The 24,051-nt window shown below is 41.6% G+C and overlaps 1 protein-coding gene across 3 annotated transcripts in view; it reads right to left on the bottom strand.

Annotated features, from left to right (window-relative positions):
* The window catches only part of Nhlrc2 (NHL repeat containing 2), a 53,699-nt gene that overhangs the window by 25,219 nt on the left and 4,429 nt on the right, over positions 1-24,051 (bottom strand). For 2 of the 3 annotated variants that reach the window (XM_021151653.3, XM_029472364.2), the window contains exons 3-5: positions 6,240-6,695; positions 2,304-2,425; positions 920-1,049 (exon numbers count right to left, since the gene is read on the bottom strand). In XM_021151653.3, the coding sequence (XP_021007312.1) occupies positions 920-1,049; positions 2,304-2,425; positions 6,240-6,695 (708 nt within the window). Of the gene's footprint in view, positions 1-919; positions 1,050-2,303; positions 2,426-6,239; positions 6,733-24,051 lie in introns of all 3 variants that reach the window. The other variant, XM_021151654.3, reaches the window with a different exon arrangement.

Consider the following 24,051-nt stretch of genomic DNA (forward strand, 5'->3'; position numbering starts at 1 on the left):
TTTTTTTTTTTTGGTTTTTCGAGACAGGGTTTCTCTGTGTAGTTCTGGCTGTCCTGGAACTCACTCTGTAGACCAGGCTGGCCTCGAACTCAGAAATCCCCCTGCCTCTGCCTCCCAAGTGCTGGGATTAAAGGCGTGCGCCACCACGCCTGGCTAATATTTTTTAATTAATCAAAAGTTAATTAATTAATTTAATTAATCAAATGCTATCCTATTTCCATATTTGGACATTTTTTTTTAAAGAGTGAAAACTGTTTCTTTTTCACCTAGAGTAAGAAAGATATTAAGTGTTACTTAACTCATGAATAATCTTTGTAGTTTCTAAAACCACATGTGTAAAACTACAGCAACTGGAAGACGCAGGGCAAAAGAAATTGTTTAGAGTTGAGTGCACACTGAGTACTGATCCGTGTGTGAGCCAGCTAACCAGACAGTTTTATCTTTCTTTGTAAAGTATAATGAAATGTTGCATAGAACGCATTCTATTTGTATCTGTTATGGTTGCCTTTGTTGTAAACAATGAGCAAACTCTGAGCCATAAGTACAAACACAGAAAACAAGCTACATAATTAAACATTTCAAGATTATTTGTAATTAAAAAATTAGATAAGATTTTTTTATTTTGTTTGTTTTTTGTTTTGTTTTGTTTTGTTTTTTTGCTTTGCTTTGGTTTTTTGTTGTTGTTGTTTGGGTTTTTTTTTTTTTTTTTTGAAACAGAAAGGTTTCTCTGTGTAGCTCTGGCAGTCCTGGAACTCGCTTTGTAGACCAGGCTGACCTCAAACCCAAAAATCTGCCAGCCTTTGACTTTGGAGTGGGATTAAAGGCATGTGCCACCACACCACTGCTCAGCAGAAAAGAACGTTTTAAAGACCTCATTTTCATCAGTACATGTGCTGGCCTTTGCTGTTCAGCTCCGTACCTGAGGTCCCAAGCGCAACGTCCCACGGGGAGCTGATGGGCTGCTTGTCTCCCTCCTCACCCCCTTCCGTATCTGTCCCTTGAACACCGACACCGGCCACAGTGGTCACCTTCTCAGCTTCCAGGTCTATCTATAAGAAGTTCAGTACATCTTTTATTCAATGCCTGTTACTTTTGCTTTCAATATGTGACTAATTCCAACAGAACATACTGAGTATCTGAACACAGTGTCATAGAAGGCTGGTTAGAGAGGACTTTCCATGTACATATTCAATCTGTCCCTCTCATTTCCTGGTAGTAGGAAGGAGTGAATTACCCACATACTACCTCATGAAGGAAAAAAAGAATAAGTTAAATTTAAAAAATTATTCAGAAGAACCTACTTTTAAGAGCTCAGTAATTAAAACCACACCATTTTTCTGTAACCTACACACAGTCATGTTAACAAAGTTCACATAAAATAGGGCTTAGTGACCAGATAAGTGCACTCCCTAACTTTACAAGAGTATATCAGCATATTTAAGTGTCTAGAAATTTCCCAAGACTATAACACACAAAGAAACAACAACAAAAAACCCCCACGTCCTCTTTAATTCTTTAAGTCACGAAATATATTTATAAAAATAAATTTGCACAAAAATGTTTCATTAAGTTTATGTGTGTGTATGTGTGTGTATGTATATATATATATTTGTATGTATGTGTGTATGTGTGTGTGTGTGTATATATATATATATATATATAAATTTGTCTTACTTAACAAATATCTATTGGACATCTAACAAGCCAGATCCTACTCAGCAGCAGAGAACGCACAGGGCCTTTACTAAGATCTCATTACACACTCTAGAATCACACTTGCTATTATATGTGTGATATGTGGTAACTTTGTCAGATAAAGATAAATGTCAATGTTGTGATGACTTAACAAGGGAGATCATATGCACTTTGATTAGTTATTGTCCAAATTGACAATAATTTAATGATCAGTAGACTATAGTCAAAATCAGTATTGGTAGGAGATGTTAAGATAGCTAGGTTTATCTATAATGGAATATGATAGTCATATCATTCCTGTGACTAAAACAGAATAAATGAAGCATACAAAACACTGTTTAATAAATTCCATTTGTTTAAGAAAATTCTCTAGAAATAGTCTTTGAAGTCCAAATGTGTATAGGAGTATATTGACAGAGAATTTCTCTGAAACCTTAATGTATTTTTTCCTTTCCCTCCCTTCCTCCCTTCCACCCTTTCTTCTTCCTTACTACAGGTCTCATGTGGCCCAGCCTAGCCTCCAACTTGTATGTAACCAAGGATGCCCCGGACTCCTGATAGCCATCAGGGTGTCTTGAGTTAAAACTTTAACTTAAAATGAAGATTACCTTTCTTATAAGGTGGTTCTCAGTGTCGGCCACATAGATGACATTATCTGCTATAGCTACACCCTGTGGAGAATTAAAAGACGACTCTGAGAACATCCCATCTTTCCTTCCAGGGTTAGGTCCTAAAAGACAAGACAGTTGTGAGATTTTTTTTTCTTCACACTAAAAAAGCAACTTCAAAGTAATATCTTCCAAATAAATGATTTTAAAATTTGCATTTAGCTGGGCAATGGTATGCACGCCTTTAATCCCAGCACTTGGGAGGCAGAGACAGTCGGATTTCTGGGGTCGAGGCCAGCCTGGTCTACAGAGTGAGTTCCAGGACAGCCAGAGCTACACAGAGAAACCCTGTCTTGAAAAACAAAACAAAACAAAAACCAAAAAAAAAAAAAAAAAACAAAAACTTGCATTTAATGCTGCGATTTTTAAAAAATAAATAGCACAGTATTTCAGTATTTCTATTTTAAAATGAAAATATGGGGTGGGCAGATGGCTCAGCAGTTAAGAGTCCTGGCCCTTTTTTTAGAGGACTGAATTCAACCCCCAGCACCCACATGGCAGCTCACAAACACTAGGTCCCTGCAGGATACGATACCCTCTTCTGGCCTTTGGGGCCAGTGTATACTACACTATACACACCTGGTGCACAGACATACGTGCAGGGAAAACATCATACACATAAAAATATTAAACCATTAAAAAATTTAAAATGAAAATGTTTGGCATTTTCCTCTCTCTGTTTCTATCTATATTGGGTAACGACAGGACTTATACTGTAATAGCTCTTAGTGTACTTCAGTAGCATATATAGCAGAAAATAATTTTTAAAGCTTTTTAAATACTGGCTACCTATACTAGAACGTTTAAAATATCGTTAACCTTTCAGCAGCTAAAAGGGTAGTTTTTAAAACGTGATTCATTTTGTGTGTGTGTTGCCTGCGTGTATGTATGATAAGCACCATGCGTGCTGACTCCCACAGAGGTCAGAGCATCATTAGAGCTCCTGGAGCTGCAATAACAGATGCCTGTGAACTGCCACATGGTGCTAGGAATGGAACCCAGGTCCCCTGAAAGAACAAGTGCTTGTAACCACTACGCCATCTCTCTAGTCCTGAAAGGGGTCGTTTTTTAAAAAACAATTTTGGACCACAGACTCGTTTGACCATAAAACGAAATTATATATACACTCCTTCCCCAGAAAAATACTCACACTCGAACTGCTGTAAATAGCTCTACACCTCGAGAGCCATCCTGTCCTCCTGAGTCAAGACCCCAGGGTGACACTCCTTCCCACCCGGTGTCTCACTGTCACTAAGCCATGCAACAAGCCATGTGTACTTTAAGGCAGGCAGAGTGACTGTGGCCTAACAGACGGCCTCTCAAGTTCTGAACACCCTAGCTCCAAGCAGGCACAGTGTGACGCAGTAATCCACAGTGCTGTCCTCAGAGGCTCTGAGTCAGCACTCCCACCTCACACTGCTTTGCAAGCGCCCACTGGCTTACGCAGTGGGAAGAGGGACTAATCCTAGTGGCTAGGGGACGCATGCAAGTCCCATTAACTTCCAGCTCTACTTTCTCTCGTTGGGGGTCTGGGTCTGTGCTTTCTGTCTTAGTTTTACTTCTGTAAAACAGAACTAATAATACCTACTAATACCCCAGTCCATAGTACTATAGGAATGAAGGTAAGGAGATGCAGGCAGCGTGCTTAGAATTAAGCCAGGGATGTGGTTTGCCACCATTACTCAATACGATTGATGTTCCTGATGTTAAGAGTTCTGCAGAAAAGAATAGGGGGTGGGGGAAGAGCTCGATGGCTGGTACTTCAGATGTGAAAATGCTGAGCAGTGCAACCAGCTGAATCTCCACAAGACACCAGCAGAGTAACCTGCCTAAGAAACCTGACAATACTGTACTACCACTGACTAAATCTGTTAAGTCACTAAAATCAGCAGTTCCTGAAAATATGTGACCAAAGAATTCTTTTTAAAAACTTAGCTGGAGACTAGCAAGTTGGCTCTACAAGTAAAAGAGCCTGTTCCCGAGCCTGACAGCTGGAGTCTGACTCTCTAACCTCTAACGGTGGAAGGAAAGAGCTGACTCCTAAGAGTCGTCTTCTGACCTCTATCCCGGGACACACAGCACCCTTCTACTCCCCAACACACAACGAACAAACAAAGAAACAAGTAAATAAATGTAACAAATAATATTAGGTGGCTATGGTGGCATATTCTTGTAATCTCAGCACTTTGGAGGCAGGAAGATTGCTGTGAATTCAAGGTAAGTCTGGGATACAGTGAGGTCCAGGCCAGCCTGAGCTAGAGACAGACTGTCTAAAAACCATCAACTTAAAGAGTATGTTAAGAGTTGGCAGTATTCTTAGAGGCACACTTGAGAATACCATTTGCTGATGGTTTTTGTTAAAAAAGAACATTGTTGGGCTGGGTACAGTGGCACATGCCTTTAATCCCAGCTCAAGAGGCATAGGCAGGTCTATCTCTGAGTTCCAGAGTAGCCTGAGCTACACAGAGTGCTATAGGACAACCAGAAGTATATGTAAGACCCTGTTAAAAAGAAGAGCACTTACCTACATCACTTTGCATGTTATAGCATATTAAAAATCTGGGTGAGAAGATGGATCAGCTGGCAATGTGCCTGTTGTACAATCATAAAGATCTGAGTTTGGATTGCTAGCATACACAGAAAGCCAAGCATGGCAGCACATGCCTTTACTCCTGGCAGGCACATCTGTGTAAGTTGAGGCCAAGCTGGTCTATATAGAGTTCCAGGCCACCTAGGACTTCACAGTTAGACCCTGTCATAATAAGAGCAACAACAACACCCTGTGTTGCATCTAGAGGGAAAAAGCAAGCAAATCTCTGGAGTGAGTTCAGTGCTTAGCAAGCCTGGCCAAGTCAATAGGCTTCAGGCTCACTGACAGACCGTTTCAAAAGGTAAGGTGGCTTCTATGCATGTATCAGCACACAGTCTCACATAAGCATGTATACACACCCAAATCACAAAGCCAAAACCAGTTAAATTCAAGACATTTTTGAAATAACAACTGTCATAACTGTTAAAACTGAAAATACCAAGTAGCCCAAACAAACAAACAAGCTTCACAGAACAGCACATACTCTAATAAAAACCATAAACAATGACATAAGAGATGAGAACATCTTAGCACACACAATGAGCAATGACTTAGGACCATGTTTAATCTACTTCCATACGTAAAGTGTGTCCTATGATATCAAGTGGAATTGGCTCTATAGAAGGGTGGCTTTCCCTCTGTCTAATTTGCTGTGTCAGTTCAGCCCAGATGAGCAGATTAGTATGACTGTGCTCGGGGGATTTTACTGATCGTGCAGATAGAAACTAGAGGCATGTTCTCATCTAAGGCACGGAGCTATGAAAGGAGATGGCCTGGGCTTGCATGGAAAGGGGAGGGGTTCTCAAGGATGAAACAAGAGAAAAGTAAGAGGATGTACGAACCCTAGCCTGTTTACTTTATAGTGCAAATACCAGGTTTCTTGCTCACTGTCCTGAGTTCTTGTCTTGAAAACTATATGGACATATTTTGTTATAGAAGAAAATATGAAACTCCCATTTAAAATGTCATTGACCTAAAATCTTGGTATATATTTCCATGAACAAATAAATGTGACACTTCTATTGAAGAACAGGATGAAGCACACAAATACACCTAAGAAATGATATAACGTAATGATCTCCTTTTGACGTGAAGCTTCTGGGTTTTGTTTGCTCTGAAGAGGACAGGGAGGTTAACTCAGACACACGGACTAAATAACAAAATAACTCGGTGATAAAGTAACAAGGCAATTCGGGCTGCCTTTGTATATACACTTGAGCTATTTTTAAACTGGAAAGTATATGACATATTCGTCAATAAACAGCATGAGCAGGAGCAAACCTTACCTCCAATGCTGCTCTGAATGCGCCCATTCTTCTGGATGACCAAGATCCTGTGGTGCCCCGTGTCTGCCACCACGAGTCGACCAGTAGCATGGTCCATTGCTACTTTGCCAGGGAACAGCAATGGTGAAGGTGGCAGAGACTCTTTGAAGAGTTTTATTCCAATTTTTCCATCTCTGATCTGTCCCCTGTCTTTGTAATACTTTAAAGCAATAGACGTATATGAAAATAGTTTATCTCTGTGTCCCTCTCCAATCAAAGAAAACAGCAGGTTTCCACGGGGTCCCAGGATGACCAGTGTTGGCCAGCAGGAGACTTCAAGCTCCTGCCAAAGGCTGGCATCTGCATCGTTAACCACAGGGTGGGTGATGTTGTATCTGAGGACAGCACTCTTGATGTTGTCCAGGACCTTCTCGTTGGGGAACTTAGCCGAGTGAACACCGACAATCAGAAGGCCATCTGAAGAGGGGACGTGCATGTTAGACATTAGGAAAATCTGAAAATAATTATCCATCCATTAGGGCTCGCTCATTAATATAAAAAACCTATAGATTAAAAAACAACTAGATTAATGTATTTAATTGTATTTAAACATGTATATACAAAACTAATCAATCTAAATCTCAGACAATCTTGGTTTTAACATAAACACACAGGATCACATTCATGGGTAGGATTAGAACTCTACATTTTCAGGTAAAACTTTTAAAGAAAGTGGAAGGACTCAACCAAGGGAGGCACAGCACAGAAGGTAGGGCCAGTGTTACCAAGGTAAAGCTCTGCTGTCAGCTGAAGCCACTCGAGTGGCTAACACTCCAACTGAAACCCCACTGCATTCTGCTCAGAGAACTAGGGAAGCTGGAGAGGTGGAGAAACAGTGAAAATACTCAATGTCTCAACTCACATGTCTCTAAACTACACATACATAAGGCAAGAGCAGCAATGCATAGCAAATTCTGAGCACTAAGAACTGAATTACTGGGTAGAGAAGATGAGCAGAGGGGCTGAAGGGGTGGTGCAGTGGTTAGGAGCTTACTTCTCTCATAGAGGACATAGGTTGGGTACCTGGCACTTATATGGTGACTCACAACCATCTGCAACTCCAGGTTCAGAGTATTCAGGGCTCTCTTCTTGTCTTGGAAGCACTGCATCCATGTGGTGTGTACACACACACACACACACACACACACACACACACACGCCCAATGCACATACATTAAAAATATATTTTTAAATTTAATTTTATTTGTAATTCATTTTTTACACTCCATATTCCATCCCCCCCCATCCACCCTCCAACTGTTCCACATCCCACACCTCCCCCCCATCTCCACATGGATGCCCCCACCCCCACCCCACCTGACCTCTAAACTCCCTGGGGCCTCCAGTCTCTTGAGGGTTAGGTGCATCATCTCTGAATGAACACAGACCTGGAAGTCCTCTACTGTATGTGTGATGGGGAGTGTCATATCAGCTGGTGTATGCTGTCTGTTTGGTGGTCCAGTGTTTGAAAGATCTCTGGGGTCCAGATTAATTGAGACTGCTAGTCCTCCTACAGGATTGCCCTTCTCCTCAGCTTCTTTCAGTCTTTCCCTAATTCAACAACAGGGGTCAGCTGCTTCTCTCCATTGGTTGGGTGCAAATAACTGCATCTGACTCTTTCAGCTGCTTGTTGGATCTTTCAGAGGGCAGCCATGCTAGGTTCCTTTTTGTGAGAGCTCCATAGCCTCAGTAACTGTGTCAGGTCTTGGGACCTCTGCTTGAGCTGGACCCCACTTTGAGCCTGTTACTGGACCTTCTTTTCCTCAGGCTCCTCTCCATTTCCATCCCTGTAATTCTTTCAGACAGGAACAATTATGGATCAGAGGTGTGACTGTGGGATGGCAACCCCATCCCTCACTTGATGTCCTGTCTTCCTGCTGGAGGTAGGCTCTGTAAGATGGGAACTTATAATCAGAAGTAACCCTGCTAAATGTCTACTAAAACAAAACTAAATTTATCTATCAGGACTTCAATAGAACCCAAGTTCCATATACCACAAAGTTCCAATGTCTTGATATAGTCTGAAATCAGTGCCCAGTCATTCAGAATCACAGTAAAATCCTGCCTTAAACAAACACCATAAAGAAGGGTATATGATTAATCATCAAAGGAAAAATAAACAAGATATTGATGCCAAAATAATTTCAATCAGCAGAGATTTGAAGCAACTATAAAATCATGTTCCATTAAGTAAAAGAAAAATACAAATGAAATTAAAAGAAAAAGGCAGGAAATATAAGCAAACAGATAAGACCATAAAGGAAAACCTAAATGAAGATGTCAGAGCTGAAAACACCTACTTGAAACGAAGAAACTGACTGAGCTCACTGGCAAACAGGTGGCAGAGGAAAGGCCAGGATCCCTGAGGTAACATCAGAGAAAGGGTACACTGGGAGACTGAGTGAAAAGAGACACTTCTTCGGGCAACTTGGGATCAGCTTAGAGCATCTAAGGAGTTACAAGAATCCAAAAGGAAAAGAGAAGAAATCAGGGCAAACCAAACATTGATTAATGCCTAATGCCCTCATTCTGGCTAAGGAATTAGTATATGTAACTCAAGGCTAGCACAGCACCTAAGACCCAACAGAGGAACACATGCCTTGACAGCTCATGATCAAACTGCTGAGAAGCAACAACTAAACAATCAAGGATAGCTTGGAAAATCCTGAGGAGCAGTTGCCTGGGAAGTGGAAGGGTGGGAGTGCGCAGAAGTGGGAAGGATTTGATACTTTGGCCAAATTACTCACCTTTTATCAGTTTTCTCACTTGTGAGATGGGGAAACATCATGAATGACTGACTCCCTAGGTTAAGTGAATTAAGGGGCAATCTGTGTAAGGAATTTAACAGTACTCAGTACACAGTGAACTCTCACCTAATTTAACCATAAATTTAAAAAAAAAAAAAAAAACCTCTAAATTTCACAAGAAATTAGCAATATCACACTTCACAATTATGTCCCATAGGGAAACATGCAAGATGTAATCTATATACATAATACAGTACATAGTTATAGGAGGCTGGATTATATTCCGTATGAGACACAGCTGAAGGGAGTAAGCCAGGCTAGACACAAAGGACACACAAAGCCTCAGCAGGCTCAGAGGGAACCCCAGGGAACCCCAGCTTCTCTACCCTATGGTCCAGGAATGTGTTAGCTCCACAATAAAGGGCACTTGCTAGTCACATTAAATAAAGCAGAGCCTACAAGGGTTCTAGTTTGTCCTTCTTTCTTTCCTTTGCCTTTCTGTATCCATGGCTCCATCTGCCACTGAGATACTAAAACAGAAGCAACAGCCTCATGCAGACTGGTCAGTCAAGCTCCTACAGTAAATCCTCATTCTTTGTTACTTTGATCAGCTCAATTCTTTTCAAAACAAACCTTGGCCATCACATACACCTCTACTTACAGTGTAGTTTTGATCTCAGCTCCGATCTGTATGCAGGACATCCTCATCTGTCCAGGGCAGCTTTCCTACTCAGCCAGAACGAGGCGAGAGCTCCCCTGTGGGACATACATGCACACATGCAGCACACGCCCCTCTGAATCCTTCACCGTCCTCACTGCTTGCTACAGCCTTGATGCTTGGAGAGGGAATGGATACCATACCTCGGTTTGTATACCTTCAGAGTGCTGAAATGTGGCTTTATGTGACTTGGCTTTTCAATCTATTCGGGACAATTCCAGGAAGTTTAATGCACATCTTTTGTAACTTCTCCTTTTGTCTGGAGCTCTTAAGACTTTTTTGTTTTGGTCTGTAATTTTAATAGTTTTATTAAGTTGTTCTTTGGACTTTTCTGGGTTAATAGTCCCTGATGTCTTATAGGCCCTTTTAAGATGAAAAGTGAAGGGTTGTTTTGTTTTGTTTTTTTCCCTATTTAGGTTTTTTTTCTATTCTAATTTCAGGTATTAGTTTGGGTGGGTGGTTGGTTTTTCTTGAGGTTCTCCCAGTAGTCCCACACTGCACCACCTTTGCCTGTCTTCTGAGTCCCTCACTCTCTCCCTGCACTGTTGGTCTTCTGTGGCTCAGCCTCATCCACTAGAGCTCCCCGCCTCCCTCTACTTCACTGCAGTCTCGCCCACTCCATTATTGCATGCATTCATCCTCCCTTCTACATCTTGTAATTCAGACTTCATTTCTAATACAATTTTGAAGTCAATCAATACCCATTTCTTCTTTTTCTTTTTAATTTTAGTATTTCTGATCCAACTTGGTTTTCATTAGTCTTACATGCTGTTTGAAGATATTACTCCAAAAAGGAACACAGTTGTTAAGTCTGTGACTATCAGTGAGGATTTCCACACACTCTCTTTCCTGTAGTTTTGTATGGATATGACCACCTTAATCATCCTGTAAGCCGGGTTCCTAGCTTGAGAGCTCCCTCTTCCGACAGCTCTATTCTCTGTGCAGTTTCATTTATGGACACCACTCGTGGAGGAGGGGCTGGCTGTAATTCTCCTTCCTTCACACTGGATCCTAAACTTTCCCTTTCATTTCCTTCTTTCGCTTTGGGAACGAATCTGAGGGGAACCACACCCTGCTTGTGTATTTGATGTTTGTCCCAAAGCAGACTTCTCTATGCTTTCCATCCTCGTCCTTCCTGAACATTTAAGGTAAGCTAGAACTAGGACATCCAGAGCTGTGCTAACATTTTAAGCTTGGCATTGGGGATTTCTTACGAGGCCCTGTTTATGCTAAGTCTTCAGAATTACTCTACTTTTTCTTCCTTTTTTTCAAAACTGTTGCATTTTATTTTTTCTTTAACATTTTTCACACAACATATTTTTATTATGTTTTCCCTTCCTCTAATTACTCCCACCACTCTACCTACCCAATTTTACAGTCTGTCTTTCTCAAAATATAGACAAAAAACAAAACACCCAAAACAGAAAAGCGGTAAGAGGGAAAAAAGGAGAAAACAAACAAACAAACAAACAAACAAAATGAAACAAAAAGCCCACGAACAAACAAACTAACAAACCAACCAGGAATTGGTTTTGTGTTTGCCAAGCACTTGACTTGTTCTTCTGGTGCTGGTTAAGCTGCCTCTGTCCCTGTCTTCAGCTTGCATCAGGAGCACCTTTAACTAGAGCTTAGTTTATGTCTTGATGGCCACTCGATGTGAGGGCCATGGTGCTCCATCTGGTGGTGCTGTGAGATGCAGAGTCAAATACTGTTGTGTTTGGGAGTCAAGGGGAAGACTTTAAAGCATGTGCATTAGGTACCCTTCTCGTTGCTATGACAGAATAGTCAACAAGAAGAGACTTGAAGAAGGGTTTGCTGTGGCTCGCAGTCTGAGGGTCCAGTGTGCCATTGCAGGAAGATCCTGCTGACAGGAGTGGGAGGCATCCAGCTGTGAAGCAAAGAGCACCAAACACTGCAAGGCTATATTTCAGTATAATTCAGTAATTCCTGAGGAACCCTAATTCCTGGGGAGCCCAGCCTCATGGGCGGCGGCTGCCCCTCAGAGTTAAGGTGGGTCTCCTCATTCAGTTATGCGAATACGGATAATCCCCGAGGCATGCCCAGACTGGTCTGCTGGATAATCCTACATCCTGTCTATCAGGTTGACAAAATTAACTCTCACAGGTGGCTTCCATTTTCCCTCAGGCCTGGGAACAATGCAGATTACATTTTGTTTAACATCATGTTTATAACTTACATAAAGTAAGTTTTCCATATTTTGTTGGTTGATTAAATAACTGTAATCAAGTCTAAAAATGAGTCTCTTAATGAAGAAATGCTATAAGTATCAATAAATGCTAAGTATAAATGCTGTAAGTGTAAGGCACAAGGCAAAGATACCTGCAAGCTCTACTACTACTAGACAAGGAGGTGAGGTACAGACAGGGAGACAGGAAGCACAATTACACAAAAGAATCACTCAAAGACATTAGAATTACAAATATCCGCAAGCAATGTGATATAATTAGTATGCCAGAAAAATCCTTGAAACTCAATTAAAAAGATTTAGCAACTTTGAACATAAAATTAATACATCAAAATAGCCTTCATAGAGCCAAACAATAACCAATTATCAACTTAATAGAAAAAAATGGTACATGTATGATAAACTGCTAAGTTACATCTATAGAATGATGTTTAGATAGGTAAATGTTAAAACACACTGCTGAAGCAGCAGGGATACTCTCTCTCTCTGCCTTTCTCTCTCTCTCTCTCTCTCTCTCTCTCTCTCTCTCTCTCTCTCTCTGTGTGTGTGTGTGTGTGTGTGTGTGCTTGCAGAAATGTAAGCGAACGTGGCTCTAGAACTAGGAATTTAGAAATATGCAGCAAAATGACTTTTACTCTCATTTCTAAGAAATGACCCTTAATTAGTCCACCATTATGTGAAAACCTATCCCTCCACAAAATTAGTCATTGTAACTACTGAGCCAACCAACGTACAGGAAAATGGTTGAATTACACTGTATATACACTGTGAACTATTATGCACAAAATGTACACCACTTTCTAGTTAAGAGAAAAGTAGTAAGAAATGAAATAAAGTACAAGGCAGAAGCAGGTAAAGAAATAAATAGGTGCATGAATGACCAACCTTTCCATTTCACTGTGAAAACCATGTTGTTATATATCCACCCTACCACACACACACAGGCACACATACATACATACACACACACACACACAGAGGCACACATACACTCACACACACACACACACACACACACACACATACACTCACACACAAACCAAGGCTGCAAAGATGGCAAGGGTGCTAAAATGAAATACACACAGCAACAATGAATCCCCTGCCCCTCCCTCAGATGAACACAGTAACCTCTGTGGGAGGAGGTGGGAAGACTGGCCTCCACAGTTGTTTAAGTCTTTGAGACTGAACTAAAACCAAAGACAGCTTAGGAACCATGAGCTCCTTGGAGAAACGGTAACTTTGGGGATGGGCTGTGAAAGCGCAGGAGGAACTAGAAATATTCTGGTGTGAGAAGGAAGTACTCCAAAAACAGCAAGAGCACAGGAGGCGGCTGGTGGGCAAGGCACTGGGTAGATCTGGGACAGTGCAAACACTGGAATAAATAACAGTAATGACTCAAAAGTCACCGAATTCAAGGAGGAACCCACAAGTTAAGCCCACTTGTTTCTGCATGTTACATAGATGGAATAATATTAATCAAAGTAGATGGTGGCTATTTCCTACTTACCTTCCACCTAATCAATATATCCCAATATTTTCCCAAAGAAATGATGAAGGGAGTGTCACCTCAATGATGAGAAGGTAAAATGAGGCAGAGAGAGCGGTGAAGGAGATTCAGGGAAAGAAACCAGCACTTACAAAGACGACGGAAGTTTGAGACAGTAAAAATAAATACCCAGAAATGGTCCGCCTTCAAAATCATGGTCAGAATTTACCCCTTTATTCTACATGCAACTGAAGTTATATGGACACTGAAAGGCAAGTATCAAAGATACTTCAAACTAACCTCATGAGCTTCCCCTCCAAATCTGCACTTTCTCTCGTGCTTTGTTATAGAACTGCATTATTATACATCCAACTATATAAGCAAGAACTCAAGATAGAGCGTCTCTGTAATAACCCTTGGGCAGCCTTCATCATCCATGTTTAACTCATGACCAAGCCCTATTGATCTTAACCCTTACAACTTGTTCAGCCTGTACCCATCTGTAGAGAGCATGAGAGCCTTGTGCTCACAGGTAAGCACCAGGGAAAGCAGGGATGTTAGACAGGCTGGATTGTCTCCTCAGGGGGAAATGTCTACTTGCTTCTACACAGAAGGCTGGGAGGAGATGCAGTTAGTAGCCTGGTGATCTGTGCTACCTATAGGGCCAGGCCACAAATGAACTCCCCAGATTTTTCCTCCCTAGACCTTTATCGTGAACATTGTTCCTCAGTCAACAGAACATATTCTATTGCACGTGTACTTTATAACTTGGTAGCCTTCTTGTTATCTGAATGCCTGGGATACAGCAGGTTCTCCCCTAGGCCCTTAAGCTGTAGAACTCATCTTTATGGAAGAGGTCACATGTACTTTACAAAACAGTTTTAATGTAGTCATGCCTTAAGCTTTATTGTTCACATGGGATTAAGTCAGTTGTTACAAGGAAGCATTTATTTAAAACCGTTCTGTATTTGAATATGCCTAAAATAAAGTGTCCAGTATCAGACTCTAGAATCTGAACCAACACCAGCCAAGTCTTGCTGAGCTGATTTCCATCTTGCCACATGCACATCATTACCCTGCTGACCCTGGTATTTGCAGATTGCCACACCTGTCTTATCCATAATGAGTTATCTCCCTAAAAGTCAGACTGAACTCTTAAAAACACACAAATATGACTATATCACTATCTTGCAAAAAATCCTTCACTGTTCTTAATATGAAGACCAAGTCTCATTCCAGAAGCATCCCTGTGGGACCTCAAAAGGCAGCCTGTGTTCTGGTCGAGGGAGGCTTACTCTGGAGACCCAGTAGGAAACTCTACAAGGGATGGGACAGGGAGCCACCTTCACATGGTATCACAAACGCCTGACACCATGAGTCCTCAACTCCACAAACTGGTGACTATCAGTCATGTAGACAATGTCCCAAGCTCCTGGTATTCTGGCTAGACTCCACCCCCACAGTTAACCTGGCAATAGCCTGGTATGCTCCTCCACAGTTACCTGGCAACAGCAAGGTAGCCCAGCCCACTATAAAAGGGGCTGCTTGGCCCCTCTTCTCTCTTAAGCTCTTATCTCTTACTCGAATTTCTTGCTCTCCTCCCCCTCCCTTCTCCTCTCTCTCCATGTGGTCATGGCCAGCCTCTCCTTTTCTTTCTCTTTTTCTCTCTTTTTCTTTCTCAAACCATGGAACATTTCTGCTCATCAAGACCCTCGTGTTAGAACAATGAACTAGGCCTTCCCCTAAAGAGCCATGTCTAATCTCCCACAGGAAGGCCTCCTAGTGTTTCCAGCCACCAGACTGGACCAAAGACTCTCACCCGAGGGGAACCGCCCAGTGCCCTTTTATCCCCTTGCCCCCTTTTCCCTTCGGTCTCGGGTTGACCGAGCTGCCCCTGGGGCCCTCACTTTGTTCTCAGCTCTTCTGCGACACACAGTAGCATCTGGGATGTCCAAGACTGAGAACCTGTCGTCTCTGGGCCAGCCCAGAGACCTTGGACTGTTCCCTCTCTAACCCTGAGGACTGGGGTAACCGGCTTCCCACAGCCAGACGCCCACTCTGGCGGCATAGAGAGTGCACGGCAGTACCCCACATCCACCCACCCAGAGCCCCAAAGCTCTGGCACGACGCAGGTCTCCCACCCCCTTACTTCCCCACAATCAGTGCCCCACACATCTCCATATCGTTGGTGGCTCTCAAAGTGCTGTAGCAATCTGAGCTTCCTTCGGTTCCTTAGGATATCCTTACAGTATCCCTCTTTTCCCATCTTTCCTTGGTTCTAAGCATCTAAAATCAACCATAGTCTAAAGTTATGGAATAAGAAATCACAGAAGTCAATTATTCATGTTTTAGACCACACACCCTCCTGAGTAGCGCAGTGTGATATCAGCCCACTGCAGCCCACCTGGTGTCTATCAGCCCCCTTTCAAGGTGATCATGTTGAATACACTACCCACATTAGCCACCTAGTCGTTGTATTAGTTGTGTTCAAGTAACCAACACTAGTTAATTATGGCCCTAAAGCTCAGGAACAGTAATGCTAGCAATTTATGTTTCTCAATAAAGAAGCCATACATTTTTTTCTTTTTCTTTTTTTCAGTGAAAAGGTGAGAGATTCTGACTTAAGGAATGAAAATAAAATCTAAGGTAAGAATGCATATTTATTCATCATCCATTAAGACAGAAAAAGAAACCTGTGCTAGTCTTGCTATTATGTCTCAAATTGCAAATGTTACTTAAGGCCATAATCTGATACACACTTACTAATAAAAAGGGGGCCTCACAGGTTATTACAGAGAGCGAGCAGCATCCACAGGCTTTGGACATACGCCTTACAGGTCAAGGGCACTAGTATATAAGCAGCAGAATGGAGATGACTATATAGATCACACAGTCCAAATACTGATTCATATATACACAAGTATCAAATACCGCTTCCCAATTTTTAGCGCTGAGTCTTAGAATATACAGCTATTTTTCGTGAACTAGTTTGCTTGTTCTATTAGCTAGGTCATAACAATTACAATGAGAAGGTTCTTCCCTCTGCAACTCCAACATAAGGATCAGAACATGAAGACCAAGAAGGAACAGGAGAGGAAAGCAAAGAGGAGTGGGAAGGCAGTGATGGAAGGAGGAAAGGAGAGGGACAACTTCCAAAGCCTTAGCAAACATGTAACTTCTAACAAATCATTCCAAAAGCCTGGAAGGAAAGTGTGCTGGTTTCTAGGAGAATGGCCCCCACAGGCTCAAATATTTGGATTTTTAGTCACCAGAGAATGGGGCTGTTTGGGAAGGACTAGAAGGATTAGGAGGTGGGGACTTGCTGGAGAAGGTGTGTCACACCAGGCTCAGTGTCTCTGTTTCTGCCTGAAGCATATGGATTACGATGTAGATCCCTCAGCTACTGCTTTAGCACCACACCTGTCAGCTTACTGCCATGGTGATCATGGATAAAGCCTCGAAAACTGTAAACAAGACCCCCATTCAATGACCTTTTTTTTTTTTTTAAAATATAGAAGTTACTTTGGTCATAGTGTGTCTCTTCACAGCAATAGAACAGTATAAGACAGAAAGATAAACACATACAAAATCAATTGAATTCATTGCAACAGAAAGTGTTTAGCAGTAGTCCACACAATAATCTAATCAAATCAAGGACTAAAACTATTTGAAGGCTTTTTGAATACATTTTAAAAAGTAAAACCTGTGCCCTAAGTGGCAAGCATAACTTTATAAAAAGGAGCAAAACCATCACAGGTCCAGGGACATTATAGAATCACATTACATATAGTATACATTACAGTATTAAAAAGCATGAGAAAGGTATTATGAGAAAAGGCTAAACTGGCAGTGTTGCTGTTCAAGCAGAAGATCTGAGTTCAGATCTAGCACCCATGTAAAAGGTAGGACACAATGGAGGCAGGTCCACAGCCACAGCGTAGGAGAGAGAGATGGAGGCAGGCTGACACAACAGCTCCACAGCCACAGCAGGAGAGATGGAGGCAGGCTGACCCCAGAGACTCTGGCCAGACAGTCCAGCCAATCTGTGAGCACCAGCTTCACCAAGACCAAGAGCCCTGCCCCAACAAATGAGGAGAGAGGCTGAGGAAGATTCCTGAGGTCAACCTCTGGCCTCCACACACATACACCCAGGCACGCCCTGCCACCACCATGTAAAAATACCACAGATGACCTGGGGCAAAGCTAGGCAGGCTGAAACAAAGGGAAGAAGGGTCCCATGGGCAGAAGACACTGGACAGTAGGTACTTGTACTTAAAGTAGTAGAAATACTGAAATCAAAACCACTAAAGATTAAGTTGAAGCAGAGACCAGAAGCAAAACAGAAAGAAAAAAAAATTGTTAGGCTCTTGATCAGACTAAACCCCTGAAAACATGCCATAAAATGACCAATATTTTCACAGGAGCTCACCTATTTAAGAACACAGACTAATAACTAGATGGGTTGTAGGATAAGAAAAGAAAATGTAAAATAAGATAAGAGTTAACTAGCATACCCTACCGTCTGAAGGGCTGTGTAAGGCTCTCTGTATAAGGGCTCTCGCCCGGCATCTGGATGTGGAAAGGTTCCCACAACTGCAGACAGCACAGGTGGAGTGGCTCACCACGGCTACACTGTGTGTAAGTCATGTGATTCATGCTGAACAAGCATTTCCTTGGGAGTCTGATGTTCTGAATATGCCACAGAAAAGAAGCTGCCCCATAAGCACCTCTGCTAAAAACATGTGAGATGAACTTAACAAGTGGTGGGAGGTTCCCTAGGTGGCTGTGTGCCAAATGTGTCTCTGTCCATGCTGGAGGTGTGCGCTTGGTATCTCCACCAAGAGAGGACTGGCACCCTGCATCTGGTCTCCCCACACCCGCTCCTGAACAGCTAGCTCCTGTCTTGATCCTGCTGTGCTCTGCTCTGTAATCACCTGGAGCCTCGGCGGCAACTATCTTCTGAATCCAAGGCCAAGTCTTCACCTGGTTGGTCCTCTACACTGTCATCGAGGGTGGTCTGGAAACTGACTCAAAATGAATTAAACTTAACTCACTTCAAGGTTTACGTTATTATAAAGTTAGAGGTGCAGTCCTGCAGATGGCTAAAGTGTAAAACAGGTAAGGCCTCACATACTGCATAACATACACGAATGCTCATCCGACAGTAACAAAATATTCAGCCTTTAAAAGAGAAATCTGATGCAAGCCAGGCAGTGGTGCATCACAACACTTTAGAGGCAGATGCAAGGGAGTCTCTAAGTTCAAGGCCAGCCTGGTCTACAGAGCAAGTCTCAAAACAGCCAGGGCTGCACAGAGAAACACTGCCTTGAAAAACAGAACAAAAATCTGATGCAGTTATGCATTCAACATACCTAGAAATGACACTAACACATGCAAAGCTTTTCCTAAGAAAACGCTTTGGTATAAATCAAGAATACTTTTCCTGTGCTAACAGCCACTGTCCTAAGTGAGTATTATAACAATATACTTCTGAGGTAACAGCATAGAGAGGTTAAAATCTTAGAAACTCTCAAGTAGCAAGCAGAAATCGCTTGGACAGTTACCAATTTAACATAAACATGTTGAATCACTATGGACTAATGACCTCAGAGCAGAGTTATCTCTTTTACGATATTTAAGCGTTAGAGTGACTCATTACAACTGAGCAGGGTTTACTGTTTGTTTAAAATAGTTTTTTCATATGCTATTACAAAAATGATATGGGGCACTATTGCAGGCCTGAGTTTCAAAGCTGTTATATATTTACTTACTTACTCTGGTTTTGAATTCATGAGAAATCCTTCACTTTGCTGAGCATCCTGTGAACTAGGACTTAGACTGTGCTGCTGACCGTCAGGACAGAACAGCATTGCTCCGCTATGTTCACAAATGTCTCAGACAGGAAAGGCATCTGTAAGCAAGCAAGTTTAACCTGCTAACAGCCGACTCGACTTCCATCTGATGATTCCGAGATCTCTTTTCAACATGAACTGAATTACCTTCTGACAATAAAGAAACTTTTGTGTTACCCAGATCTTCATATGGTAGCTTATTATTGCAGCAATATTTCTTTGAAATTACAAGGCTGAGACCACTTCCCAAAGTATTTTCCAAGGCTTAAAAATTTATTCCACAAACAGTATTCAAAATAGACAAATGCAGAAACACAAATTATTCATCTACAGCAGTGGTTTTTAACCTTCCTAATACTGTGACTCTTATGCAGTGCCTCATGCTGTGGTAACCCTCAAAACCCTAAAGTTATTTCATTGCTACTTCATAACTGTAATTCTACTACTGTCATGAATTGTAATATAAATATCTGATATGTGACCGCAAAGGGTTCATGACCCACCAGTTAAGAATTGTTCTACAGTCTAACAGTCTAAGAATAAGATATCCCATGGCATGCTTGCAAACTAGTGATTTGATTTGATGGAATGATCAAAAACAGCATTTTTTTTTTAATTTTCCTGATTTGTAGCATTTGTTGACTTTCATAGTATAAATACTTCTCCTATGGCCAGTTTCAAGTTTACAGCTGGTTCATAAAACTGTCTACACCTAACAAATGGACCTCACTAGTCGGTAGGATTTGATGCTAATAAACAAACTGAACTTCTCCCAAAGAGCAAATATTTGTCTTTAAAATGATAACTTGAAATGTAAAAGCAGGATAAAGCGTCCCACCGCCCCCATTTAGAAATGGCGTTTCACTCTACGGTTCAGGCAGGCCTCCAAGTTGTTGCGCTCCTTCCTACCTCAGCTACCCACGTGCCGACATTCCAGCACGCACCACCACACGCCGCCAGTTTTGTGCTCAGAGAGGTTGCTGTCTATAAACTTTACTGCCGTAACAATCCTTTAATGTAACAGAGAACTAAGCACAATCACACTGTTGGACATCCACCTCCAACCACCATCCATCTCTGACCTCCACAACTAAGTCCAATCACACTGGTGGACATCCACCTCCAACCACCATCCATCTCTGACCTCCGCATCTTGCAAACCTGAAAATCACAGACACAAAGCCAAGGCCATCCTGGGCTAAAAGTAGGCTCTAAACCAGCCGGGCTAAGAATGAGAGCCTACCTCAAATAGAATGCCTGAAACTTAGTCTGTTGTACAGTAAGTCTTTACTAGTCTCTTTCCACGCCATTTTCCTCCCTATCTCTATGATTTTTGACTATTCTAGATAATTCACTTCAGTAGAATCTCGGTGTGTGTGTGTGTGAGAGAGAGGTTGGTTATTGCACTTAGTATAATATCATACTTCCCTCTTGAGGGTGAGCAGGAGCCAGAGAGCGCATGTCAACTTCCCTCTCCGCTCGCCCTGCAGTAGGTCTGGCTGTTGCTGTGACTAACACAGTTGATAAAGGTCTGCCGAGGTCTCGCTGTCTCTTCATGGTTTGCTCTTCGGAGGCTCTGTGCTTTCAGACAGCTCCGTTTCATCACTGGCACACAATTCCATGTGCTCTTCTAATCCTTATTTCAATGGAACGAGTAGTGCTAGCTTCACCTGCACTTCTGACTGTAATCATCTAGCTAACATTGTCAGATATAGTGATACTGCCAAGAAATCATTTCTTAGCTTCAATTATTTTCCTGTTGTCTATTCTGTTTTTTCCTACTCAAACCTTCATTGTTTGGTGCCTTCTGCTAAATTCATGGAAGTTAGTTCTTTTTCTAGTTCTTTATGCTGTAAATTTGGTTGGTGTATTTTTGTTTTGTTTTGTTTTGTTTTGTTTTGTTTTGTTTTGTTTTGTTTCGAGACAGGGTTTCTCTGTGTAGCCCTGGCTGTCCTGGAACTCACTCTGTAGACCAGGCTGGCCTCGAACTCAGAAATCCACCTGCCTCTGCCTCCCAAGTGCTGGGACTAAAGGCGTGCACCACCAGTGCCTGGCTTGTATTTTTTTTTTAATGTGTTTATACGTTTTCCTATAATATTTGTTTGTTTCTAAATATTTTCTAATTGTCTTGTAACCTCCATTTTGGTCTATTAGGTATTTAGACATGTGTTTAATTTCTATAAACCATTCATCTCCTCAGCTTTCTTTCTATTGATTTCTAACTTTAATATATACTTGGAATATTCTTTTAAAACCTACTGAAAAAACTATGACCTGATATATGGTCTGTCCTAGAAAATGATCCACATGGACTTGAAAGAAATGTGTGTGCTGACCGTGTTGAGATGTTCTATGTAGGCTGTAGATCTAGCTGGGTTAAGAAATGTGTGTGCTGACGGTGTTAGGGTGTTCTGTGTAGGTTGGCGATCTAGCTGGCTTATTGTATCTTTTAAGTCCTTTATGTCCTTACTTACCTTCTGCCTGGCATTGCATTCATTATGGAGAATGGGTATTGAATTCTTCAACTACTATCATGGAATTGTCAATTTCTTCCCTCAAATCTGTCAATACCTTTAGACTAACCTTTACTATGCATTTGTCTACTAAGTCTTGCAGAAATCAAGCTACAACATCATGTTTCAATACTGTAGCTTTTATAACTAACTAACTACCAAGTGTTCACGCACACCCGTTTCTTCTCAGGCTTTAAGATAGAATGCGGCATGTGCTCATGTCCACCTGCAGAACTCTTAGGAGCTTCCCAGCTTCTATGTTTTCCTTTCTTTCCCAATTGAGGAATTTTGTGCAGCTGCAAAATTTTGCACAAAGTCTTCCTTTAGGAATCAGTATACACTGGCCCATTGCCTTCAGCCTCTGACCTCCTCACAACCATCTGAGGAGACTGCCAGCTCCTCACACTCTCTGAACGGAAAGAGCTGCTTCTCTCCTATTGCTGAGTTCTCTGTCCTTGTGCCTGTCTTGGTGTGGTTCTCTTTGAATAATTCTACTTAAGAGTTCAGGGAACTTCTTGGATATTTATAATCATGTCTTTCATTAAATTGGGACAGGTTTTGGCCATTACTTCGTTAAAAGTCCCTGCTATAAAGCATCTGTTCTATTTGATGGTACTCTGTGTGTCCATATCCTGTCCAAATGTTTGTGATCCTTTCAAACATTTTATAAAATATTCAGCAGTTTCTGCTGCCTTAGCTCTAAGCTCAGAGCCTTTTCTCTGGCTGCTTCAGTCTGTCTCCAAACAACCACTTCAGATGGTGTAGTCTTCAGTTCCAGCGTTTGTTTTGTGTGAAGTCAGAGGTTCTCCTATCTCTTTACTGTTCTTTCCTTTTCCTTGTGTACTGTTTTATCTTTTCTACCCCTTCTTGTTGTTCTATAAGCATCTTTAATATTTGTTTTCGAGAGTCTCAAACCTGTCATATTATCTTTTAATGAGATAGTTTCTGTTGTTTATGTTTTCTTTGAATAGCCTATTCTTCCTTGTCTTTTTGGTTTAGTTTTAATTATCTTGTGACTTTTGCTAAAAATATTCAGCAACTCTGCCTTCAAAAGAATGAAAGTTCCACCCTAGACAGAGTCTGTCTAGACAACCATCTCTGCAAGAGCATTTCCGTTGCTTCCTACTCTTCCACCTTCCTGGACCCTTTCTTCTTAGAAAGTGTTACACTTTTCAAAGACTTGTTTATATATACATGAGGCTACTGACTTTCTCTAGGTATAGTGTCAACCAACTAAGCTAATTACATAGTCATTTGGGGAGTCAACATTAGGATTCTTAATGTAGTTCTAAAATACAATTTTATTATGTCTCCTATCAAAAAACTCACAAAAAACCCAAACACCAAACCAAACCAAACCAAAACCAAAACAAAACACAACCTTCAACTTTGTCACATCCTCAATGGAAGAAAAGTCTGAATTCTTAGGAATGCCCCAAAGAGCACTTCAAGCATGCACTAACTTATTAGTCTGTCTCATTTTATTTATTACTTATATGGGTTTTTTGTTTTTGTTTTTTGTTCTTGTTTTTTGAGACAGGGTTTCTCTGTGTAGCCCTGGCTATCCTGGAACTCACTTTGTAGACCAGGCTGGCCTCCAACTCAGAAATCCGCCTGCCTCTGCCTCCCGAGTGCTGGGATTAAAGGCGTGTGCCACCATGCCTGGCTTACTTGTATGTTTTTAAAGATTACTAATATATTTTATGTATGTGAGCCCTCTGTCTGCATGTACACCTGCACACCAGAAGAGGGCATTAGGACCCATTAGAGATGGTTGTGAGCTACCATGTGGTTGCTGGGAATTGAACTCAGAACCACTGGAAGAGCAGTCAGTGCTCTTAACTGCGAGCCATCTCTCTCTTTTGTCTCTTTTCATGCTCATCACAATAAACCTATTTGTGGAGCAAGAGTGCTACTCCCCCTGGCTTTTGACTGCTCACTGACACTCTCTCAGCAGGGTAGGTCCTGCTGCCCATTTTCAATGTCACGTGTGCTGCTGCTTAGTTCTGGGTTTACATGGATTCTGTCTCACTGCAAAATCTTTTTAAAGTGTCACAGGCAAAGTGAGTTACTACTCTCTGGGGAGACGGTTCTATAAGACTTAAATTTTTTACATACATTAATTTTACAAAATAATGATTTCTGCCACCTTAACGCATCTTACTCAGACTGGCTGTATATTTCCTAAAACATATTCATAATGCATGGCCAATGAATATGCTGGCTGGAGTGAGAAACAGGCACATGCTAC

The sequence above is a fragment of the Mus caroli genome, unplaced genomic scaffold (assembly GCF_978045245.1).
Source record: "Mus caroli unplaced genomic scaffold, Mus_caroli_1 scaffold_20, whole genome shotgun sequence".
In the NCBI taxonomy this organism is placed as follows: Eukaryota; Metazoa; Chordata; class Mammalia; order Rodentia; family Muridae; genus Mus; species Mus caroli.